Source organism: Panthera leo, chromosome A2 (genome assembly GCF_018350215.1).
Source record: "Panthera leo isolate Ple1 chromosome A2, P.leo_Ple1_pat1.1, whole genome shotgun sequence".
Lineage (NCBI taxonomy): Eukaryota > Metazoa > Chordata > Mammalia > Carnivora > Felidae > Panthera > Panthera leo.
In genome coordinates, this window is record NC_056680.1 from 124326608 (window position 1) to 124350828 (window position 24221).

At 43.6% G+C, this 24221-nt stretch overlaps 1 protein-coding gene across 6 annotated transcripts in view; it reads right to left on the reverse strand.

Annotated features, from left to right (window-relative positions):
* Window positions 1-16422, reverse strand: part of DPY19L1 (dpy-19 like C-mannosyltransferase 1) — a 96559-nt gene extending 80137 nt beyond the window's left edge. For 3 of the 6 annotated variants that reach the window (XM_042921917.1, XM_042921893.1, XM_042921909.1), the window contains exon 1: window positions 15896-16422. In XM_042921917.1, the coding sequence (XP_042777851.1) occupies window positions 15896-16193 (298 nt within the window). In that variant the 5' untranslated portion in view covers window positions 16194-16422. Of the gene's footprint in view, window positions 1-991; window positions 1024-15895 lie in introns of those variants that run through there. The other 3 variants (XM_042921902.1, XM_042921929.1, XM_042921925.1) reach the window with 3 other exon arrangements.
* Between the last annotated feature and the right edge of the window lie 7799 nt (window positions 16423-24221).

Below are 24221 nucleotides of genomic sequence, written 5' to 3' on the forward strand. Positions count from 1 at the left end.
AATTCTCTATTTTGAACAATATTATTTAAAAATAATAATTTTGCGGGGCACCTGGGTGGCTCAGTCCATTAAGCGTCTGACTTCCATTTGGGTCATGATCTCATGGTTCGTGGATTCGAGCCCCACTTCCCACTTCCAGCTCTGTGCTGACAGCTCAGAGCCTGGAGTCTGCTTCAGATTCTGTGTCTCCCTTTCTCTCTGCCCCTCCCCACTTGTGCTCTCTCTCAAAAATAAATGAACATTAAAAAAATTTTTTTTAATAATTTTGCTCGTATTTTATAATTTTGCTGTTAGTATCTTCTTCCCACTTGACAATAATAATAGACTTCTAGAACAATACTAAGTAATTCTGGTAAAAGAGGGCATCCTGCCTTCTACTGACTTCAGTGGCAATGCATTTCACATCTGCTTTTAAATTAGCCTCTAACCTTCAGGACTCTGGAGTGATAAATAGGATTTCTCAAGGCAATCACCTCTCTACTTCCTCAGAATACCACAATTCTTCAGGAGAAGAACGGAAGGAAGGAAGGTACCGAGTGGCCTTTGGTGCCTTCCTCTAATTCAATCCCTGAAGCACTAAACTGTTCTTGGAATTTGGGGCATTTGAATGGAGCTCTTTCATAGCCCCCAGGGTCGATTCATAATATACTCAGTGTTTTCAATTCCTTTGCTCCTTTCAATTTAGTAGTAATAATAATAAAGCAGCTGACATTTTCATTCTTATTACATGCCAGGTACTTTTGAAGTGCTTTACCTAAACCAACCCAGTAGATCCCCACAACTATCCCATGGGGTAGACACCAGTATTTCCCCACTATATAGTGAGAAACTGAGGCTCAGAGAACTGGAGGAACTTGACCAAGGAAACAAAGCAAGTAAACAGAGAAAGGGAAGTTGAAGACAAGAACTTTAACATGAAAGCCATACACTGCCTGGCCTCTTGAGGAGGACTGCGGGGGCAAGGGTAAGACAAAAGCCGGGGCTTCCTTACCTTAAATTATCTTGCTCCCTTCTTTCTTTTTTTTTTTTCCTTAAGATAAAAGGGGTGGAAAGTTGCAATTTATCTATTGATATATGCAGCATACTTTACAGAAACTACTAATTTTTACATAAAAATGTAGAGTTATGCTTTAATTTATTCAAAATTGAAATAAGCTATGTGTGTGTATACATATATTTATATATATACATTTTTTTCATTTGAAAATGAAAGCCTCAGTAAGGCAGATACTGCCTTGTGAGCATATAATTTAAGCAGAAAGACATAAAATGACAAAAACTTCTGAAGTCACCCCTAAAGAGCTTTTCTTGCATTCTTGCCTACAGAAAAGATTATAAATGATTTTCTCTAAATTTAGTCCAGTGATCATCAACCCTGTCTATATAGTCTTTTGGGAGTGTCACAAAATTGATAATCCCTTTTCTTCCATTTTAATACACATGCTATTTTTTTTGTCATTTTAAGGTACTGTGGTGAATTTAGCATGTTTTTTTTCTTTTAATCGGAACATTGAAAAAAACCCGAACTTTCAAAAATCCAAGCCGATTCCATAAGAAGAAAAGTGTTCAAGGAAAGATTTGTTTTGTAATCTAATTCAAAAGATTGCAATCCTATGGCTGAGAATTCTGAAAGGCTCTTATGTTTTGCTGGAAGCACTTAAATTACCAACACTCTGAAGCTAAACTGGACACTCCTTCCACTTTCTGATTAAAGAAATTCTGTACCAGATTATATGTCACATTATATCAATTTTCAGTTTCATGGGATTTGAGAGGCCTAGCCACTGAAAATTGTTCTTCTCCTGTTATTAGAATCTTGTTTACACAAACTAGAATGTAACTCCCTGAGGGCAGAAACGATGTTTTACTGAGGTTTATACCACAGTACTTACAGGATGCTGAGCACATACTGGAGAACACAGCTCAAATGAAATGTTTGCTGAACTAATGGGTACAACTTGATATAATTAAAGGGGAAACGAAATCATCTAAATCATGTCCACATAATAAGGGTGAATGTACTCTGGTTGATGGATACACACACATACACTTGTATGTAAGTAATAGATTTTTTTTTTCCAAAAATTGAGTCCCCACTTACTTAGTGCAAATTTGACACCCCCACCAGCCTCCCTCTACAAACAGTCAGGTGCCTAAGCTTTTAGTTCCCCTCTCACCCGCAGCCCAGCAGCAGGCAGCAGGGGAGGACGAGTGCCCCCAGGTGAGCAGGCGAGGTCCCAGAAGTCCACCCCAGCTCAGTTCCCTTTGACCCCCCTCCTTCTAGCCACAGCTCCCCAAGGTGGCCTTTGTTCTTTTCCTCTGGATCGCTCCACACCGGCAAGTCCAGTGTCTTGGGAAAACGGGGAGGGGACATTCCCTGTCCCCATCCCAATGCCTGGCCCACAGTGGTCAGCAGCAGCAGGGAGGGCAGGAGGAAAGGAAAAAGAAATGGGAGAAGGGGCTCTTCCATAGGTTCAGCTCAATCCTCCCTCAATGGCTCCTAAACCCTAATCCCTCTCTGCCCGGCACCCGGCCCCTGCCCGCCCTCACCTCCTCTCCCAGCCTCTTCCCTTCCCCCAAGTTGCCTCGCTCCAGCAGATGACTCAGAAGTCCAGAACCCCTTTATGAATACACCCACCAACACCCATCAGGGTTGCTGCGTAGAGCCCTGTGATCTGCATCTTTAAGATACTCAGCTGAGTCTTTTGCACTCTAATGCACAGTCCTTTCCTTTCCTTTTCCACCTCCTCAAGGTGTGAGAGCAAGAACCATGAAGCCAAGGTGGGCTGCCTCTGCCTTTGCTCTCCTGTGCTAACCTGCAGGAGGCTCTCCTGCAGCCAACAGAGATTTCTGATCATGAATATATTATCCCATCCACGTTACATTTTCCCTTACATGTGTACTACGTGTAACTAGCATTTGACTTAAAACTCAGAGCTACCTTCACAAACTGTCTCATTTGATTCTCACACAGCAGTGGGAGTATTTATTCCTATTTTACAAATGAAAAACTAGGCCTTCAAGAGGTCATTTCCCCCAAAGGCACATAGCTGACAAATGGCAAGAATCACCTGGAGCCAGGGGTTCTAATTCCAAACCTCCCTTTCTTCCCACTGGGAAGGAGCTGCCTCCTCTCCCATTTGTGGGCATTTGCTGACCTCATCTTGTAACAATATTTATATGGAAAAATGTATTCTAAAACCATAATGACTTGCAAAATTTAATACAATTTATTCCTAAATTGAGGTTAATCCATACTTAAAGCATTCTAAAGAGTTTTAGCCTCCCTAACCCTCAAGTGACAAATGACATAAAAAAAGGTTAAGGATGCTCCCCTTAAATCTATTGGACAAGGTTTCCAAATCAACCTTGACAAGTTCTATACTCAATCCTTACTAATCATTTCTTATTGTTCTCAAGGGTCTGTTCAGAGTTTAAGTTTCTTTCCAGAAGGTAAAGCCACCAGTAAATAGTCTGTCTCCTTGTTCCACATCAACAATCCATCCTGGAGAATGAAGTCAATTTCGAAATGTACAGGTTTAAGCATCTCATCCCCTTGTCTAAAAAGTCTCGTAACTCCCGAAGCCTCAAACCATGGAGCCCACTCTGGTCTGTTTTCACTTGATTCCCACCACATGCCTTTCATGCGCACTGCACTGGGCAACAGTCCCCTAAAATACCAAGTGTTTCATGATGCTATGCTTTTGCTTCTGTCTGTAAACTCCTACTTTATCCTTCAAATCACAGGAATTCAAATGTGGCATTTTGTGAAACTGATCCTGCCATCCTAGCTAAAATACTTTATTACAGCACCTAAATAGCTAGTCATGCACACGCCAGTTTCCTCTGCTAGAATGGAAAGGCCTTGAAGCTGAGCTTGTGTTTAATTCCTCTTAATATCTACATGTCCTAGCATGACACCTGGCACCTCACTGGGTTGAACTGTTAAATGACGATCACCATGTAAGAGAAATTAAAGAATGCACCCCATTAAATAAAAACCTAAATACCTAAAGACAATATCTAAGCATTCCAAACTGTTCAAAGGGTTCCCATTACATGAAGGTCTATATATTACAATAAAATTAATATATTGGAAGAAATCATATTTTCAGTCTATAGTACCTATAATGAAACAGAGGCCAGTTTCTGTGTAATCAAGTAACAAGTGAAAAGACATTTTGTAGGATCCAGTTTAAGAAAGAGAAAACAGTTGTTATACCATAAGCTCAGCTCCTGCCTTCTTTCTAGCACCTAGATTTTTGAGAATTATAAGTGCTTTAAAGTCAACAAGTATCTAAATGCCTACTAGACGCACATTTTCCTAGAAACCAACAACATTAAAGAAATGTTATCTAACATCAGGGGCACCTGGGTGGCTCAGTGGGTTAAGCATCTGACTTCAGCTCAGGTCATGATCTTGGTCTGTGAGTTTGAGCCCCCATGTCAGGCTCTGTGCTGACAGCTCAGAGCCTGGAGCCTGCTTCAGATTCTATGTCTCCCTCTCTCTCTGCCCCTCTCCCTGCTCGCACTCTCTCTCTCAAAATAAAATAAAGACATAAAAAAAATTTTTTAAAGAAACATTATCCAACATCAAAAATAAAATCTTTGAGAGATATGATTTAGGTACACACGCAATATAATGAGAGAACACATTGGGCACTCAAGCAAAGGGCACAAAGTCTACAAACTGTAAAAAAATCTGAGAAGGCAGATCAGTAATGACTTTCTCAGGACAAGGTCTATCAAAGGGGGGTGGGAGGAAGGGACAGGGCTCAGGACATGAGTACAACTTAGGTAGAGATTTCTGGTGGACAGCCAGAAAAGAAGACAGCTACACTAAAGCTGTAGGTGGGCTGGGCTCGAACATGAAAAAGAAGTTCCATCACTGATACACAGTACAGAATACAAATTATAATGGCAATAACAAGACAATATTCATTGAGGGCCCACTCACTATATGTATAGTGTGCCAGGCTCTCAGAGCTCCACTGAACACCAGGAAAGGAGTTTGTCAAAGCTTCTCAGCCAATGGGGCCTGGAGGGCTAAGGATGGCAGCACCAGAGTCCCGGGGGGCCCGTAACCTCCAGGTTTTGAAGAGAGCACTCACCCACCCCACGCCACACAAATATTATCATTTTCTACGTGTGCCATGACATGAAAAAGGTTGGAAAGCACTGAGCCACTAAATAAAAGAAAGTTTCAGAGAATCTATCCTAATACAGTAATATAAAGTCACAGTGGTCTAAACCCTGGGATTGCATTAGAATCATCCCTGGCACGAAATAAAACTGGAGATGCTTGAGTATTAATCCAGAACCCCTAAATCTGAAACTCTAGGGATTCTTTTTTTTTTTTTAATTCACAAGGGATTCTGATGTATAGTCAAGGCTAATTATCACTGGCACAAAAATGACTGGAACAGAGTGTAGGTAGTTGTCCACAAAATGTAACCTGAGAAATGGTTCTCTGTATTCCAAGTGCCCTCCAGCAGTAATTGTATCACGTGAGAGCTCCCTAGAAATGCAGACTCTCAGGTCCCATCCCGGAATCCTGGGCTCCAAATCTACATTTTAACAAGATCCCTCAGATGACTTGTAAACACTTTTAAGGACAATGTGTCAACACTGACAGCACAGTGGAGTCACCTGGGAGGTTTGAATGTGCTAGGTTTGGCACTGGGGGTGATTCTAATATGCAACTAGGATTGAAAACATTAACCTAGGAGGGGCGTGTTAAGATTACATTCTCAAAGACCCTAATTCAATCTCTCTCACTTGGGGGGCTTGGAAATCTACACTTGTAGTGATTTTTATTAGGAAAAGGCAAATATTAATTCAAATGATACTCTGATAGAAAAACTGTCAAAATCCTGATAGCAGAAAACAATGATTAAGAAAGGGAAAGAACTAAAATTGAAAATAAAATCCTTTTTTTTAACCTCTCTTGGCAAGAACGTCACTCCTAAAAAGAAAGAGTCCCTGGATTTTATATGACTTATAAGTTATTTAGTCTAAGTCTCATTCTTCCCAGATGTTAATAAGTGGTTTTTACTTGGTTATCTCTATTCCTCACACTTAATGACCTCATACAGCCACAACAATTACCACTAATACATCGGACTTCACATTCTCCAAGTTGCTTCCCTGGTTATTTTCTGTTTTTGTTTTCATCTTCCTGCTCCCCAAACTAAAAGTCTTTGTAGGTTTGGTCCTTTTATTGTTTTCTTCTTTGAATGGAGAAAAAAAGGAATGTACTCAATGTATTAACAGAGATACTCAGTCTTAAGAACCAGGACCCCTTTAAAATTCAGGCATGATTTGAAGACACTACTAGTAAGATCTAGAATTCAGTGATCTATGTGATGATGGCTGCAAGGCTGACTTTAGATCATTTGAATCTCCTGCATATATTTGGCATTGAGCAAAACAGTACATTACAACAGGAAAAAATTAGGAGGCTCTCAATTACAATGACAATGTCTAACATCTGTTTATCAGTTGCAGATTACAAAACACTTTCACACATTAAGGGAAAAGAACCAGGAGTCCTTATGAGTCAAATATGGCTCTTATTTTCCCATGAGGTGCAAGGTCACATGACTGGGATGCACCAAGGCCTGGAGGAAAAGCCTGGATTTTGGGACTCTGGCCACTGATGTCCTTGTGACTGGAAGCTCAGGCATGAAAATGTTTAATAAGCACATTTAACCAAAAGAATGCATTCAAATGTGGGAGGAGATGCTTTAGAAATAATACAAAAATCAAGGACAAAGGCTTATTTTAAGGTGAATGTATGAAAACAGAGCACAGAAAATATATATCACCATCCTCAAAGAGAATATAATTAGGCTATTCTAAACAGAGAAATATACAAAATAAATGTTCACGTCTTTAAATATTTACATATATACATATATTAAAGTAGGGAATACTTAATAGAACAATTACCCAGCATATGGGCTTTTAAAGCAATCAATTCTAACTTCCTTTAAAAATCTTATTCTCAGATAATATGAATACAAATATTTCTAACTCAAACAGTTACCTACATTAATCATTTTCATAAAGTAACTTTCTCCTTATTGAAAAAAGGCATTTCAGTGTTTTAGGTAGCTAAATAAATACAGACCCAAAATAATATGCTAGCCCATTTAATGTTTCTGAGCAATCATAGAAAAACTGTTAAAACTTTAGTAAACCTACTGTGAAAACTGTAGATGCTGCATCTCTTCATTAGAGGGGGAAAGAAAACCTACACGTGCACAATATAAACCCAGACCCATCACACGAAGCAAAAGATTTTAGCAAGTTTATTAATCAATAAGCCATTCCAATCTTTAGATTATAGATTCCATCCCCCAAACTGCAAACTGCCCTTGGATATCACAAAGTGTACTTTATTCTTTAAATGGTTAAGAAAACCACGATACCACTGATTACTATTTTACTCTGTTTTTATACTACTGCCAAACACCCAACCAACACAATAAAAAATAATCCACAATTCAATCATCTTCAAAAATAGTTAAGCACAAACAAAATGGAAACTAACAAGTTGACCATAAGGATAGAATAGAGTGACTCCCCCAAATAAGCAGAAGCCAGCAAAGGAGTGTTCTTGCCAAAAGAGTTATCAGGTCATTTTCCCATTAATGTATCTTTGACAGCTGCCTTAAACTATAGATCTGAAACCTACAATTTGACAGATGTGCTTAACAAACCAAGGAACCTTAACTTCAATCTCAAACTTCCCCCTGTGAACTCACTAATGATGTCAGGCCATTCACCTGGCCTACTTTACTTTCTTCACATGTAAAATTCCAGTAACCAACCTTTCAGCCTGGATTTCTTATGATATTTCCATGGAGATCAAAGAGGACAAAAGAATGAGAAATGAGGTCTTATTAAAAAAAAAAACCTTTAAATGTGGTGGAAAACAGTAGCACTGTGCCAGTTATATAAGTACTTTATGATGATTATTAAAATGTGGAGAGGGGCGCCTGGGTGATTCAGTCAGGTAAGCATCTGACTTTGACTCAGGTCATGATCTCACTGTTCATGAGTTTGAGCTCCACATCAGGCTCTGTGCTAGCAGGTCAGAGCCTGAAGCCTGCTTAGGATTCTGTCTCCCTCTCTCTCTCTCTCTCTCTCTCTCTCTCTCTGTCCGTCCCCCACTTGTACTGTCTCTCCCTCTCAAAAATAAATAAAACATTAAAAAAAATTTTTTTAATGTGGAGAAAAGATTCTGAGATTTGACAATAGCAGCACTGAAAAGCTGCATTACAAAAAACTAGTGATTACTGTTAGGAACTAATAGACAAATTCAACGCAGAGCAATAGCATTTTGGGCAAATTTGAGTTGAGTTGTATAAAAATAATGACCAAAGCCTCACTCTTCTGAATTACAACAATCTCAAGTTAAAAACTTGTCAAAGTAATTGGCCAAGTAATTTATAAACTTTGTTTAAGATATAGTTGGTACTACTGTAAACTAGAAGATAAAATCACCCCATCCTTAGTTAGTACAATGAATCACACTGAACTCCTGTGATTTTGGTGACTAGGTTATTATGTTAACATTTGCTGCAAGAGGTTAAAATTACAAAATGCTGTCCAAGCGTTGATCATGTGTAGTGACAGTAGTGAAAAACATACCTGACAATCGGTTACTCTGGAAAGGAAGTCAAACATGAAGGAATATGCCAGACAAACGTGAAGATGTGTATGTGAGCTGTTAATTTAAATGTATTCAGGGAGGAAAAAGGACAATGCTGAGAAAATAAAAAGTAGTATGAAAACAAAAAAGAGAAAAGTTACAACAGTTGTAGATTTATGTACTCTACAAATCAATACTTCCACTTTTAAATTTATTCCTATTCAATGATTCTTGAATTGTGAAAGATCATCCATGAAGAACTGATCTTTCCTATGAAACTGCCTTTTACAGAATTAAACAGCAGCATAAAGGTCCTGACCTAGAAATAGATGTAATTTTTACTAACTCTGAGGACAAATACTCGTTAGAATGGTAACTAAAGAAAACTAGCAGACTCCTTCCTGGAAGAGTAATGTTCCGATGGTTTGGGTAAAGTACAATCCGATGGCAAAAGATAAACTAACGACACAAGAATTTAGAACTAAACATACAAAGTACGCAGCCTAAAGCTGGCCTGCTTAGAAACATGCACACAGGCTTATAGGTCTCTATGATAATGTAAGTATCTCATTAACATAAATTTTAAGACACATTAATACAGCCTAACAGGCTAAGCATATAAAACTTATAAAAATGGCCACAGTTCAAATTTATCAACATGCAAATATGCATACGTGTATAATAAAATTTTACCTGCTTTCAGTAATGATGCCATACTATGGGCCAAGAATCAATCACATATTGGTAATGTCTCCTTATACTTACACAATCTAAACTCATCACATTTGTTAATTTGAGCACACACAAATATAACATACTCAGAACCCCTCCAATTGTGTATTTTAATAAAAAAAATATGTTTAAGTGACTATGAATGTTGTTTAGAGTTAACCAGAGTCTATTTCAGAAAGAAAAAACTGGTTTTAAACATTGAAGAAACCCTTTAAATCCCAAATTTCCATCTTATTCCCTGGCTTTCTAAGGAAATGCACTGGCCCAACATCTATGTATCAACACATCCTTAGAGCTGATGCTCAGTTGTGTCTAAGCGTTTGCTTGACAGCCATCCCACCAAGATGGCCAGTGGTCCCTGTGCCTCACAGCTCCTCAGCTTTTCTCATCCTTTATGCCACCCTAATATGCTCTCTTTCCACTTCCTGTCCCCGTACCTCCACGCATGATCCCTCTCTGCTTTATCTCCCCTGAAGGAAGAAACAAGAAAGCTAACACTTAATTGAGCATTAAATGTTGCCATTTCTCTGAACAGAGTCCTGGGGCTTCATTTCTTCTTTTGCTATACTCACCCTGGAGAAGATGAAATACAGCAGAGCAGTTAAGAGCTTGAACTCTGAAGCCACATGGCCTGGATTCAAATCCTGAGCCTTCCACATTCTAGAGATGGTCTTGGGCAAGTTATTTAACAGCTGTGTGCCTCAGAGCCCCTGTCTGATAAAACAGGTATGGCAATCACAGTGTCATGGTCAGGCCTGAGTTAGCAGTGAATTGAGTCTAAGATAAATGAGTTTATCTAAAGCACTTAGAACTATGTCTGGCACAGAGTAAACCCCATTTCAGTAATAGGTGTTATTATTAATTCCCATTAATTTGGGAATTAACACCCATTTGCAGGTGATGTCCTATTATTTTGTTTCCATTCTGACATCTTCTCTTATGTCCCACTGCCTGCTTGACATTTCTACTTGGACATCTTACAAATACTGCAATGGAAACACATCCAGGATAGAATTCCAATCTTTTCCCTCAAACCCAGCCCCTCACCATGCCCCTAGTCTTCACGATCTCAGTGAATGCACCCTATATCCCCAGTTACAGCAGCCAAAACTGAGAAATTATTCCTAGCCCTTCCCTTTTCCTCAATCCAAGCCCAATTCATCAGCAAACCCTCCCATTTCTCTCTCCAAAGCAGATCTCAAATCTATCCCCTTCATCATGACCAACAACTCTCTTGCCAGAGTCCTGCCAGAGCCTCCCCACTGGCTTCTCCCAGCTCTGCCCTTGTGCTCCACAGCCCATTTTCCCAAGTGTAGATTTCCCAAAATAAAATTTAAGTCACGTTACTCTCCTGTTTAATACTCCTCAGTGGCTTCCCGTCATGCTAGGAATAAAACCCCAACTCCTTAAGGAGCTCTGGTTTGTGGCCTTCTCATGTTGAACAGGCTAAGCTCTGGCCTACCTCAGCACATGTCGTGTGCCATATCTACAATGCCCCTTCTTCTCCGGACAGTATGCATCTTCTCACCCGCAGGTCTTGCCTCTAAGGCCAACTCCCCAAAAATTTTTCTGACCCTAAAGTGGGTCTCTCCTGTTTTTTCTATCTTAGCCCTTTTTCTTTCCTCCACTGGACTTACTACAATGTACTATTATTCTTATTTGTTCCCGGCCCTTTTAGAATGGAGTTCCTTGGAGACAGGGGCTACATCCAGCTTGTCTTGTCCTCCCTCTTATCCCCCAAAGCTAGCATCAGCTGTAGTAGGCATTCAGTAATTGGTAAATGTGAATAGAGCTGCTGTTACAGATATTATTTATTCTTTACCATAACCGTGTGGGGCATTTATCCTCATTTTATTTATTTTTTATTTTTAAGTTTATTCATTTTGAAAAAGCATGAGTTGGGGAGGGGCAGAGAGAGAGAGAATCCCACTGACAGTGTGGAGCCCAACACAGGGCTGGAACCCATGAACTGTGAGATCATGACCTGAGCCGAAGTTGGATGCTTAACTGACAAAGCCACCCAGGCACCTCATATAATCCCCATTTTAAAGATGAAGCAAGCAAGAGTCAGAGATATTTAGGGATCTATAACTTTTAAGTGTAGAAACAAGACTCAAATGCAGGTCAGTATTGAGATGCCTGTGCTATTTCAAACACACCACACTGCCTCCTACCCAGTCCTATGGCTAACACCTAGCCTCAATCTTCTGCCCCTAAAAAGCCATATTTCTTTCCTATTATATGGGCTTTCACACTCCCATAAATTGTGGAGAACAAAAGCATTTTTGCTTCCCAAAGGACATTTGCCAATATATGGAGACATTTTGGTTGTCACGACGGGGGACGTGCTACTGACGTCGAATAGATAGAGGCCAGGGATGCTGCTGAACATCCCACCATGCACAGGACAGCAGCCCCTCCCCACCCCCCAGCAAAGAATTATCCAACCCAACATGTCATCACGTTGTGGTTGAGAGGCCTTGCCAACACAGAACCAGCTTTCAGCAAAGGTGCGGTTGCCACTGACCCTAGGAACCAGGCAGGTATGTTAACGAACCAAGCAGAACAGATGAAAGGGGGGAAAAAAGTAGTTTTCAGTATCTTTCTCTTCCATATTCAGGTTACAAATTTATTATGTTTTGTAAATGGCATCTTACCTTGCAGTCTTTCACCACAGGCATGCTGTATTTGCATGTTTAACATGTATATTCACTTCCACAAAGGATAGCACCCCTTCCATCTCTCCTTGAAACACACAGCCCTCTCCAACTATGCTTTTTTCTTCCCTCTTCTGATAATAGACATGGGTACAAGAAACACATCACTCTTCTCTCAACTCTAATTAAAATAACAGCCATATCAGTTGATGAATGGCAACTCACAGCCCCAGTTTTGAGAAAACAATAGACTAGGAGAAATGTGGGCAAATTGGACTGTCTGTGTCCCCGCCTAAAAGAGGGGAGGTGAGAACCACTTAGTACTAGGGGATCGCTGCCATGTAGGAATAACAGCCCCGTGATGCTAGACAAGCTGCTTCTACGGAGAGGCAGGACATCGGACTTAAAAATTACTGACATTTCCCTCTACCTCACCCCATCCCCAGATTTTGATTTAATTGGTCAGATGTGTGGCCTGGCTATTAGGATTTCTTGAAGCTTCCAGATGACTCTAGTCCAGTATTGCTAAGATTGAGAGCCACCAGTCTAGTCCAGGCTTCCCATTTTTACATGTGCTTACAAACTGAGGCTCGGAGAAGCTAAGTGCTTTGCGCAGGTACCCAACTAGTTTGAAATAGGTAAAAAAATCAGAAAACAGTTCTTCTAAGGCAATGTTTTCACTGTAGGTTTTTCTAGTGTTATACACTAGACCATAAAACTCAACAGTTTATAAATGGCATTGTTTTAAAAGGGACAGAATAGAAAATCAGAGTATACAGTACATTACAGAAGTAAGATTGTTAACATGACACTTGTTTTAAAGCATATGCACATATTTGCTGGTCAGACTTCATTTGCCTATCTAAATCCATTCTCCTCCCTTCTCTGCCTAGTTCCCAGCCCTAAAGAATGATTCAGTTGGGTCCCTTGCCCGAGGGGTTCCAGTTGGTAAGCCAGTGAGAGGCACGAGTGGGGAAAGTAGAAGGTTGGAGGAGAGTATGGGGTCACTCCTCTTGGGGGGAGATCCTGCTCCCACATCACAGCTCTCCTTGGGTTCAGCTCCTGATGAAGCTCCCCTTCCCCCATCAGGCCCAGACATGGTAGCACTTTCTCACTGCTGACAGTCTGGGTGTTTCGATGCCCTCTGTGGGTTCCACAAAACTGTTCACTTTTGAAAACAGTCCATTTATTAAATCTGTTTCCTGCCAGGACACTGACAAACCTAAACAGAATAACAGACAGAAATGTGCATAAATGTCCTGGGCTGCACTTTCAGAAGTGTGAGCAGGTTTAATGTAAATTGTATTGCCTACTGTGGGTTATGGTCAAAAAAGATGAAGAAAATACCATCATGGTTCTTCTTACTATACCACTGGTGCCCCTGGCTGATATAGGGAGCTACTGGACTGATACTTCTAAAAACACACATTTGAAAAATATTTCTTTTTATGACTGTTACCACTAAATAAATAGTAAATTATATCCAAAAAAAGAAAAAGAAAAACACATGTTTGTTGAATAGATGTTTGCAACGGTGATTAACACTGCCCAACAGTGGAAAGGGCCCCCATGGTACATAGTGAGTCCATCAGTGCTTAGCATATATGGAGGAGATGCAAGAAACAGAACTGAGAATCTCCAGTCAGTTTCTAACTTTTAAAAATGTATGCTTCTATCAGGGAGGTTCAAGTTGTAAAATTTCTTCCCAAAACATAAATGAACCATTTTTGTCATAGCAAAATCCCATACTGTAAACCTGTACAGTGTCAGCTCAATTCTCACTCATTCTGTGAAGGGCAAGAAGGAAGGGAATGAGGAGGCTTTCAAAAATGTCTAAACTCTGCTCCTTCTTGCAGGATCCAAAGGAACAGGGCCAGAGGAAGAACCAAACAACCCACATCCCATTTTCCAGAACCACCTCTCAGGCTGTCCCGTGGCCTCTTTTAAGCGGTTAGCAGGGACAGAAAATCATCCAACCTCCATACATCTGATGACCAGTACACCCAAAAATAAGGGACAGCTCCTTCACTGTACCTCTTTTCAATGCCAAAAGGGGTAAGTCAGGTAAAGTGCCACACTGCTCTGTTAATACAAAACTGTATTTAGGTAGAAACATTAAATACAATGCTCATGAAATCCAAATATAAGGTATCCAATAAAAGGAGATTCAAAGTAAATGCAATAACAAGAAAAGAAAATGGCAAGATATTATTCTATGGTTGTTACTGTAACCTCTGAAAAAGAAGTGGTGTCATTACATATTTCACTACAAAGTGGCTTATGTTTATACTAGCCATTTGACAAAAATGCAACTTCATTCTGTCACCAGATCTCAAGTCAGTATTATGCATGTGCTTTTATAATAGCAACTAAAACTTGTTAAAGGCTTTAGACACAAAGTGCCTTCCCACATATTAGCCACCCCTTTTAGTTCTACTCCTCAGAGTAAGTAGGGCAGGTGATAATCCCATGTCACAGAGCAGGAAGGGCTCACAAAGGAAATAACTTGAAACTTAAACCAAACTTAACCACTCTGAACAGGATTTGGAGCCTGTTCTCATCCATTGTACCATGCTGCCTCCCCAAGGTGAACTTATCTAACCTGCATACTGGCAAGGTTTTTTTCAAGCTCCCTACTAAAAAGGGGAGGAATATACTGAAAATACTGATTTTTTTCGAGGCTTGAATCTACAATATATAAAAGTACTCGAATAACAATATCAACCTGAGACCATTAAAACACACACACAAACACACACACACTCTCTCACACACACACACACACACACACACACGGTGATGACTCTGGTTTTTTATGATTGAGTGGCTTCTTCTGGTGGTGGATGTTATCTCAGGGGAAGCTGATTGTTGTGTCCTATTCCTTCACCTATATTGAAATCCAAATTCTTTTGGGTCACTAAGGGAATTTGAAAGGATAACAAAGAATAAATCACCAATAGTTAAATAATGCAGTAGCCAAAATCCATTAATGTATTATATAGGAAAGGCGGTGTTACAGCGTTTTCCATTTTCCAAGCACTGGTTTGGAAAAATTAGGCCCATTATCCAAACTGCTAATAATTTGCCTTATCAGAATGTCAATCAGGAAACAAAGAAAACCTGAAGTCTGTCCACAACCTGTGACTGTTTGAACTTTATTTGTTCAGCACATCGCTGCATGTCACCCATTTGGTGCATGGTAGCGGGAACGGAGGGGAGCCCTCCACACCAAACGTTCCCAGGTCAGCAGAGAGGATTAAGGCTCCAGTGCCCAAAACACAACACAACCTGGAAAGTGACATGCTGCGGGGAATCACAAAGTGCCACCGGCGGTGTCTGCGGCCAAGAAGAAAAAAAGCAGGCTAAAATTCAATTATAAGTTTAGCAACTTTCTAGGATAGGGAATGAGCTTCTACTTTGAGCAGCACGGCATCGCTTCCAACCCAAAGCAAACCATCCTCCGGGCAGGGGCCGAGATAACGGGAAGGCGGCCGGTCCGCGCCAATCAGCAGCGCCCAAGTCTCGTTAGCGCAGACCTGTCAGTTCGCAGCCAGGCCGGGCAGCTGTTGATCTCGGGGCCATTTTTTTTTTTTTTTTTTTTTTTTTTTTTTTAAACAGAGACAGAGTGCGGACTGGAAGGGAGCGAGGAAGGCTGAGCAAGGAGGAGGGGGAGGGGAGGAGGAGGTGAGGACGTCCCAGGAAAAGTCGGAGAAGGCTGCAAACTGACGGGGAGAGGGCGGCGGGGCTCCGCGGCGCGGAAGTGGGAGGGGAATACAGGGGAGGGGGAGAGGGGCCCGCGCCTCAAAGTTCCGCGTCCCGGCGGCGCCCGCGCTTTGGGGCTGCTCACCTAGCAGGAGCGTGGTCCAGGTCCGGCCGCGCCCCGCGCGCCGCAGGCCCAGCGCCCCACGCAGCCCGGCCGCCAGGCGCCCCCCGAGCCCGCCTCCGGCGGGCGGCGCGGCGGGCTCGGCGCGGGGCCCCTTCCTGCCCGCGGCGCCCTTGCGCCCGGGGGACCGAGGCGCACGCTCGGGCCCGGGCTCCCCGGCTCCGGGGTCCGGCGCCCCCCTCAGCGGCGACTGAGAAGCGCGGGGCGGCTGGGGCGGCTTGGGGGCCGCCTCCCGGTGCTTGTTCCGCGCCTGCAGGACCATCTTGGCATAGTCGCTCCCGCTCGCTGCGCGCGCCCGAACGGCGGCCGGGGAACGGCGGGCTGGCGGGGCGGCACGGGCGCCGCTCACTCTCCGGCGGGCAGGCGGGCGGAGGGCGGGCCGTTCCCTCCCCGCGGGCCGGGAGGCGGGGAGAGCAGCAAGGCCGGGCGGCGGCTGCTTGCTTTGGCGGTGCGGCCGGGAGGCGGCGCCGGACTCGCGCTCCTGCCGCCGTTGCTGCCGCTCCGGTTGTCACGGCGACCGCGGAACGCCGGGGGGCGGGGGCGGGGACACCCTGTGAGCGGCCGCGGCCCCGCCCCCGCCGCCCCTCCGCCTCTCCGCGCCGGACGCGCGCTCCCGGCCGGCCAGCGCGCACGCGCGGACTTCCGGCGCGGAAGGGGAGCCGACCCCGCCGCGGCCCCGGGACCCCCGCCCTGCTGGTGGCTCGCGTCGGGCTCTGTTGGGGCGAGGGTAGTGCTCTCCTTCCGGGAGCAGCCGTCCCTCCCTCTGGGAGTGGTTGGGAAGAAGGAAGGGCCTTTTTGGGGCGGGAGCCTCTGGCGAAGTTTCGGACCCGATTAAGGGTGCGCGTGGAGCCCAAAGAAGCCCGCGTGGCCCAGGCGGCTGGTCGCGGGGGTGGGCTGGGCGGGGGAGGAGCGCTCGGGAACGACCAAGGGGGGCGCTGTGCACGCGCTCTGCAGGCGCGGTGGCCCCGCCGCTGGAAAGCGAGGGGATAAAAGTCAAGCTGCGGTTTCACACTGACTCCACAGTGTGTGGCTTCGCATCTGGGAATGCTGCCCAGTGCACCTCCCTCCGCTGATGCGACCAACGGTGCAACTCGACTTAAAATGGCAGCAAAGTGTCTCAGGGGGAGTGATAAGCGTCGAGGCACAAGTGTGTGCCTGACGTTACAACCGTAAACTGAAAACCAGGGGGGGAGCCCAGGCTGGAAGGTGACAAAATTGAACGGCCCGAGAAGGAAAGATTATCAACAAGTATGTTCTGTTAGTTTCAAGTGCTGCAACCTTGTGACTTAGAGAAACTTTATTTGCTGATAAAAGACAAAACTTTAGTCAAGAACGTATTTTCTTTCACGTAGCAGCGGAATGCGGGAGTAAAGGAATTAAAAGGAAGCAAAACCCAGTTATCCCTCCTCCTCCACCCCACCGCTCTCCTGAATTCTGTGCACAAAGCTCTACAGCTGTATGGTTAACTGGCAGGTCCCCTTCCTTTCGGTGTCCAGTGGGCTTGTTCCAAAAAGTTGTCCTTAAGTCCCAATTTTGTAAATCGTATCATATCATTTGTAAGTCATGTAAATCATATCATTTATCTGTATTGTAATTACAGAGGCTTCATAGACTATGGATCCTCACCGTGAAGTTTCTCCACTGAGCGATGTCTTTATTAGGGAAGTTAATACATGCATACATTCACTGTTAGGCCTTTTTAAGAGACAATGAATTCTTTTGTAAGGGGAAAAAAACGTCATGCTAATTGATAATCCCTCATACTCTATATTTTGTGAATTAGGATTTTCAGCTGTTGTTTTTATTGGCGCAGGGAACAACTATTTTTAGGCACTAGTTTTCAAAAAACAAAAGGATAGCAGGGAATGCTTGAATTCTAAAACAATGTGTCAGATGGATCCAGTGTTGCCCTCTTGGATTAATTTTTAAATCATTACCGATTAGATTAAAAGAAACCTAACTCAGGGGGCCTGGGTGGCTCAGTTGATTGAGCATCTGACTTCAGCTGAGGTCATGATCTTATGGTTGGTGAGTTTGGTGAGTTCAAGGCCCACATTGGGCTCCCTGCTGTCAGCGCAGAGCCTGCATTGGATCCTCTGTCTCCCCTCTCTCTGCCTCTCCCTTGCACTCTCTCAAAAATAAACGAAAGAAAGAAAGAAAGAAAGAAAGAAAGAAAGAAAGAAAGAAAGAAAGAAAGAAAGAAAGAAAGAAAGAAAGAAAGAAGAAAGAAAGGGGGACCTAACTCAATGTCTGTTAAAGGTAATACAAATAATTCATTGACCGATTTTTGTTTAAATGATTGGAAAAACACATGGAAAACGAGGTTCAGTATTTCATCTACTGGATTGCTTGTCTGTCTCCTCCTATACATGGGAGGCTGGATTCAGGAACTATATCCCTTTAACTGGTACCATTTCACCAGAGAAAATACTTGTTGAATGAATGAATGAGTAAATGAATGCAGGAAATGACATAATCAAATGATAATTCAAAACCTTGTGTTCTGTAGTGCACTTGAAAGTCACCTTGTTGCAGCCCTCTCCCACAGTCTCAACTTTCTAGAGGACAATCTTTTCTATTCAATTTCATATTGTCCCACAGAGCCTAACCCAGAACCTGGCTGTGGAAGTTTTTTTAATCGAAAGAGAGACACCTATATTTAAGACACACCCGGTAGGTTTTTATAAACTCCACCAGTGCTGATGAGAGCTCTTCTTTGTTTGGAGACCAAGTGAAGAATCCCAGCAAGGGGCAGTATGGAGTATTGGGCAAAAAAAACATGGTGACTTTAGGCCCAGGTACCAGCCTTTGCTCTGACGTGTGCCAGCCCTGTGACCTTGGCCAATTTATTAGACCTTCTTCAGTTTTGGTTTCCTCATCCCTAAAATGGGAGTGATAAAAAATATCTACCCTTCAGGTTTATAAAAATTAAATACAATGTATATAACTTACTTCCATCAGAGTAATTTCTCAATAAATGTTCAAATCAGTGGCCAGTATGAAAGGAAGATGGCAGGTCCTCTGTCTTCCCAGAGCCTAAGGCCGACAGTCTCCAATGGGTATGAAGATGCAGGGGAGAAGAGCACAGAAAAACAAGGACAGCTGTGTGCTCTCTGGACCAGTCCTACACTGGGTGGGATTCAAGCTTCTCAACTATCTGAGAAGTTGACCTCCCCTGAGTTTTCCTGCTTCACACACATGCTTTACAAATGATGCCCATGGGTGGGTCATTAAGCCTGGATAAAATAATAGGCATCTCCTCTTGACCCTCTTCCCCCCATCCCAACCTCCCCCCACCCCGAGAAGCGTATTTCACACGAGATGGGTGGTGGAACAGAAACTAGAACAGTCATGGAAGGTTACATGCCAGATTTCATTGTGCATTTATCGCAGTGACATTCACAAGAGCCGGGAATGCATTTTATTCATATCTGTATCTTTAGGCCAGTGCCTGCCACACAGTGGTGGATGCTTTAAAAAAAAAAAAAAAAAGACAAACTGAAAGCTGCATTTTAAAAACTGTGTTGTGCACAGATGATCCAGTGAATCAATTCAAGATTATAATGAATATGGATTAAGCATTATAGTTAGTAGCCACCTTTAATGTGCTTTTCAAGAGTTACAGATGTACCAGGAAGGTACCTCCTTATGTGACATTGTAGAAATACTGGGCTAAGGCAGACAGATTACAGACACAGAAACCCAACAGAACAACCACTCATTGGGTTTGGTCCCCAGGGTGCAAACCCAATCCTTTCCCTCACTAAAAGCTACGCTTTGGACGTTTGAAATATAAACTTTTAATTAAAAAAAATTTTTTTTTAACTTTGGGCACAGAGAGAGGAGGTTAAAGAGGGGAAGTGAGCATAAAATCATAAAGGAAGGCAAGTAAATGCACCAAAATAAAGCTTAGCTACATTAAGCAACCAAGGAAACATTGTTAAATGGGTGATGAAAAGCAAAATTTGGTCAAGAGAAGACTATGTTAGGAACCAATTTCCTTGTTTCTCTACACTGGCATTTTAAAGACCCCATTTAACACTTTCAAATTTTGGGTGTCTAGGTGGCTCAGTTGGCTGAGTGTCCAACTTCGGCTGAGATCATATCTCACGGATCGTGGGTTCAAGCCCCAAGTTGGGCTCTGTGCTGACAGCTCCAGACTTGGAGCCTGCTTCAGATTCTGTGTCTCCCTCTCTCTCTCTCTCTCTCCCTCTCTCTCTCTCTCTCTGCCCCACCCCTACTTGTACTCACTCTCCCTCTCTCTCAAAAATAAAAATAAATAAATAAAAACATTAAAACTTCCAAATTTCCTGCATTTCCTCCCACTCGCACTCCTGCCCACAGAATGAAGCAAAAGGAGAATCTTGACTGTGGCATCTATTTCTCATTTCCTTGGACTAGGTCACTTGATCCCTTTATTGGAGAAGTGTCTTGGGGGCAAGTTCTAGATTCTGGCAAGTTCTAGATTTCTCAGTAGTAGCTCCTGTCAAGAGAAGAAACTGCAAATCCAAGAACACTTCCCAAAAATTTAAAATGGGTGCCACAAAGTAGATCTGTGTAACATTCAACTTCCAGCAAAGCTCCAACATTAACTTGTCACTGTGTTATAATGTATTCCTTTAGTCTCTGGTGAGAACAAATGTAAATTGCTACTTTATTGCTTTTTAAGTTTTATCTTCTGTCTCTCTGGTAGCTGACCTTGTAATTTAAACTGTTCATGCTCAAATGGGTGTTCCTGAGAAAGGCCTGGAGTGCATTATTAGTCCTAGTTATAGTGCATCACCAGGAGCCACTCCAGTGCAGAGGTCCGTGTTTCTCCAAACTGCAGTCTCTCGCACTGAGGGCTCACTATGTCCCTAGTGCCTCAAAAGACATTAGAGACATTAAAAATTCAGATACTAAGTCTTCAGCCCCAAAGGGCTTGCAGCTTGGTCAGAGAGGCAAGGTAGGCTAGAACAAAGTATGGTTATCCAGGAAAGTAATGTGATCCAGAGTGTAAGTACTGAAGGAGCTCTAAGGAGAGAAGACCATGGGTGACATGATGGACGAGTTTGCAGATAGGAGATGAAACTTGGTCTATGCCTTGTTCGAACAATGGACTTTGAACAGAAGGAAACATGGAAAAGGCATTACAGATGGGGAACAGCGTATTTCCGAAACCCTATGTGCCTGGTATATAGTGGGTGCTAGTATGAACATCTTAAATCCTTTTTGGAACGAGGAAGGGAAGAAACAGCTGATGTAAGTTTCAGGAATAAATAAATAGATTAAAGAATGAATCAATGAAGTAATGATTGAAGCATGACGTGCCCAGGGTGTCTCAACATGGCTCCTGGCTCTCAAAGCCCCACAAATCTATCTAGACCTGAGCAGGCTCCTGCTTGAGGGATGCCGAGTGACCCTCACACCCACGTGACCTGAGAAATACTGGGAGCCAGTGGCGCCTGGATGGCTCAGTTGGTTAAGCGTCCAACTCTTGATTTTGTCCGCTCAGGTCACAATCTCACGGTTTGTGAGATGGAGCCCCACAACAGGCTCTGCGCTGACAGCACAGCTCGGGGCCTGCTTGGGATTCTCTCTCTCTCCCTCTCCCTCTGGCCCTCCCTGACTCGTTCTCTCTCTCTCTCTCTCTCTCTCTCTCTCTCTCTCTCTCTCTCCCTCTCTCTCTCAAAATAAACGAAAAAAAGAAAGAAAAGAAAAGAAATACTTGGAGGCAATGAATTCCACCCCCAGGCTCAGATTTGGGCCAGGACTCGCTTGCATCTGACTGGCCTCTGCTGACTCCCAGCCAGAAGCCTGAGCCCCTCACCTGCCCCCAGGCCCCCAGGCATGGATCAGGTAAGGAACTGACTGACCTACACATTGTACAGTCAGTCTCCTGTCTCCATTCTCCAGGGTAAGCACCTGGATGCCTTGCACAATTTTTCCTCTCACCCCTAAACTGTTGCCTCTACGCAACCTTACCTCATGCTCCCTGAGACCACCAATCCATCTCTGACACACTCAATTCTTCTCAGTAGTCTCCACCTCTCAGCTCTTTCCAGAGGCCCCCTTCTCCTGTGATAGGTTCATTCCCCCACAAGGCCACTCTGTCTCTCCCCAGGGCTCCTTTCTGCCACCTGGAGAGCTCCTCTGAATTCCAAGTCATCTTTGCCCTTCATCATTGTGTCCCGCACAGGCACTTCCTCAAGCCCTGGCCCCAGCCTGCTCAGTCTTCCCCAGTGCTCCGAGGGACCTCCACACCCATCTAACACCCAGCCTCTCAGCTCCCTGACATCCCTGTCTCCGGTGACCTGCACTCACACTCTGTGTCATCCACCCACTCTCATGGACTCACCCTGATCCTTGTCACCACCCCAACTGGCTTTGCCTCTGCATTTTATAATGCAAACAACCCCACTTCCAATGCCTCTAAGTCTCTTGGTTATTCCATCCTGACAGTCAGGGCCCATTATTGCAGATTTCTGTGCCAAGATCCCCACCTCTCCCCAGCATGGCCTTCCTCTCTCACCAACCTGGCAAAACGTCACTGTCCGACTTCAGATCTGCACCTGTGCTGCTGTGAAACACTGGACAAATCCTACAACATGGAAGGAAGTAAACCCTGGGAACCCTTAGTTTCCATCAGCAGCTGAACCCTACGTGCTGCCTGAAATCATTCCATGTTCCCCGATCCCATTCTCCAGAGCAGGGGTAGCAAATGTTTGCTGGTGCTATGGACTGAATATTTGTGTCTTTACAAAATTCATGTGTTGAAATGTAATCCCCAGGGTGGTGGTGTTTGAAGGCGGGGCCTTTGGGGGCGATTAGATCATGAAGATCATTAGGGCCCTCGGGATGGGATTAGTGCCCTTATGAAAGAGACTCAGAGAGTTCCTCCACCTCTTCCTTCTTATAAGGACACAGCAAAAAAAGAAGGGCATCTATGAACCAGGAAAGATTCTCACCAAATCTGTCAATGCCTCGATCTTGGACTTCCCCACTTCTGAACCGTGAGGTAGAAATTTCTGTTGTTTACAGCCCCACAACCCCCCCTTCTAGGCTATGGTGCTCTATCATAGCAGCCTGAGTTAACTAAGACAACTAGTTTCTTAAACCTGCTACCCTCATACCAATTCCCATACTCCCAGAAAATGATCTTTCCTCCTACACTACAGAGAAACTGGCCACTATCAGAAGGAGTTGTCTGCCTGTTCTCCCATGTACCCACAAACTCACCCAATATCCTCATTCCTTCCATCCTAAGGAGGATGGGGCTTTCCATACACAGCCAACCTCTCCTATCTTATGACACCATCTTGGTGCCTCCCTCTGCCAACTGCCGCTTGGGCACCTTTCCACTGTTTGGGCTGCCTTCAAATAGCCTTAAGCCTGCCCAATTGACTCCTATTTTAATTAGAACCTTCCTCCAAACCAACAACTCCTCAAGGCAATGGCCCTTTCCCTCTCCGTGCCTCATTCAGACACATTCTGGTAGAGTTCCTTAGACCTACTATTTCTGCTTCTTCATTTCCCACTCAAGCTCACGGAAGTCTGGCATTGCCTCCAACCCTCTGCAGAACTGCTCACCCAGAGATTGCTAATAACCTCCCTGTTGCTAGGTTCACATCTTGTCATCTGACCACACCCTTCCTTTGACTTCTCTGACCCACACACTTGGTTGTTGTGTCCCTTTGGCTGTTCTTTTCCAATCTCCCTTGAAAGCTCCTCTTGTTCACTAAATGTTGATGTCCCCGCGGGTTCAAAACGGAGCTTCTCCCATTTTGACTCTGTATACATTCCCTGGGCATTCTCACTGCTGTCTCTTTGATGGGTATTTCTGTCTCCAGCCTTGATCTCCTCTCTGAGTCTCAGACCCGTATCCACAACTGAGCATTTGATGACACACTGACATGTCTTTTTGGCACCTTAACCCCCCAAATCCAAACCTGCTTCTCTTCTAGTGTCCTAATCTCAGTAAATCCACCAGGACTCCCTCTATCCCCCTTTCCAGGGAGTCATTCTTATTCCTTCTCTCTTACTTTCTTCATCCTGTCAGTCACAGACACCTACTGATTCTGTCTCATAAATGTCTCCCAAATAAACTCCTTTCTTTCCATCCTTATGGCCATGACTCACCATTATTTTTCCCATGGCCTTCAGCAGCACCCCCTAACCGGTCACTTTGCATCTTCTTTTTTGCCCATCTGTCTTCCAGATAACTGTTTCCAAAATGAGAATTTGATAATGTTTCTCCTTAAAAAAAAAAAAAAAAAAATCATTCATCCCTCCCGAATTCCTCCACATGATC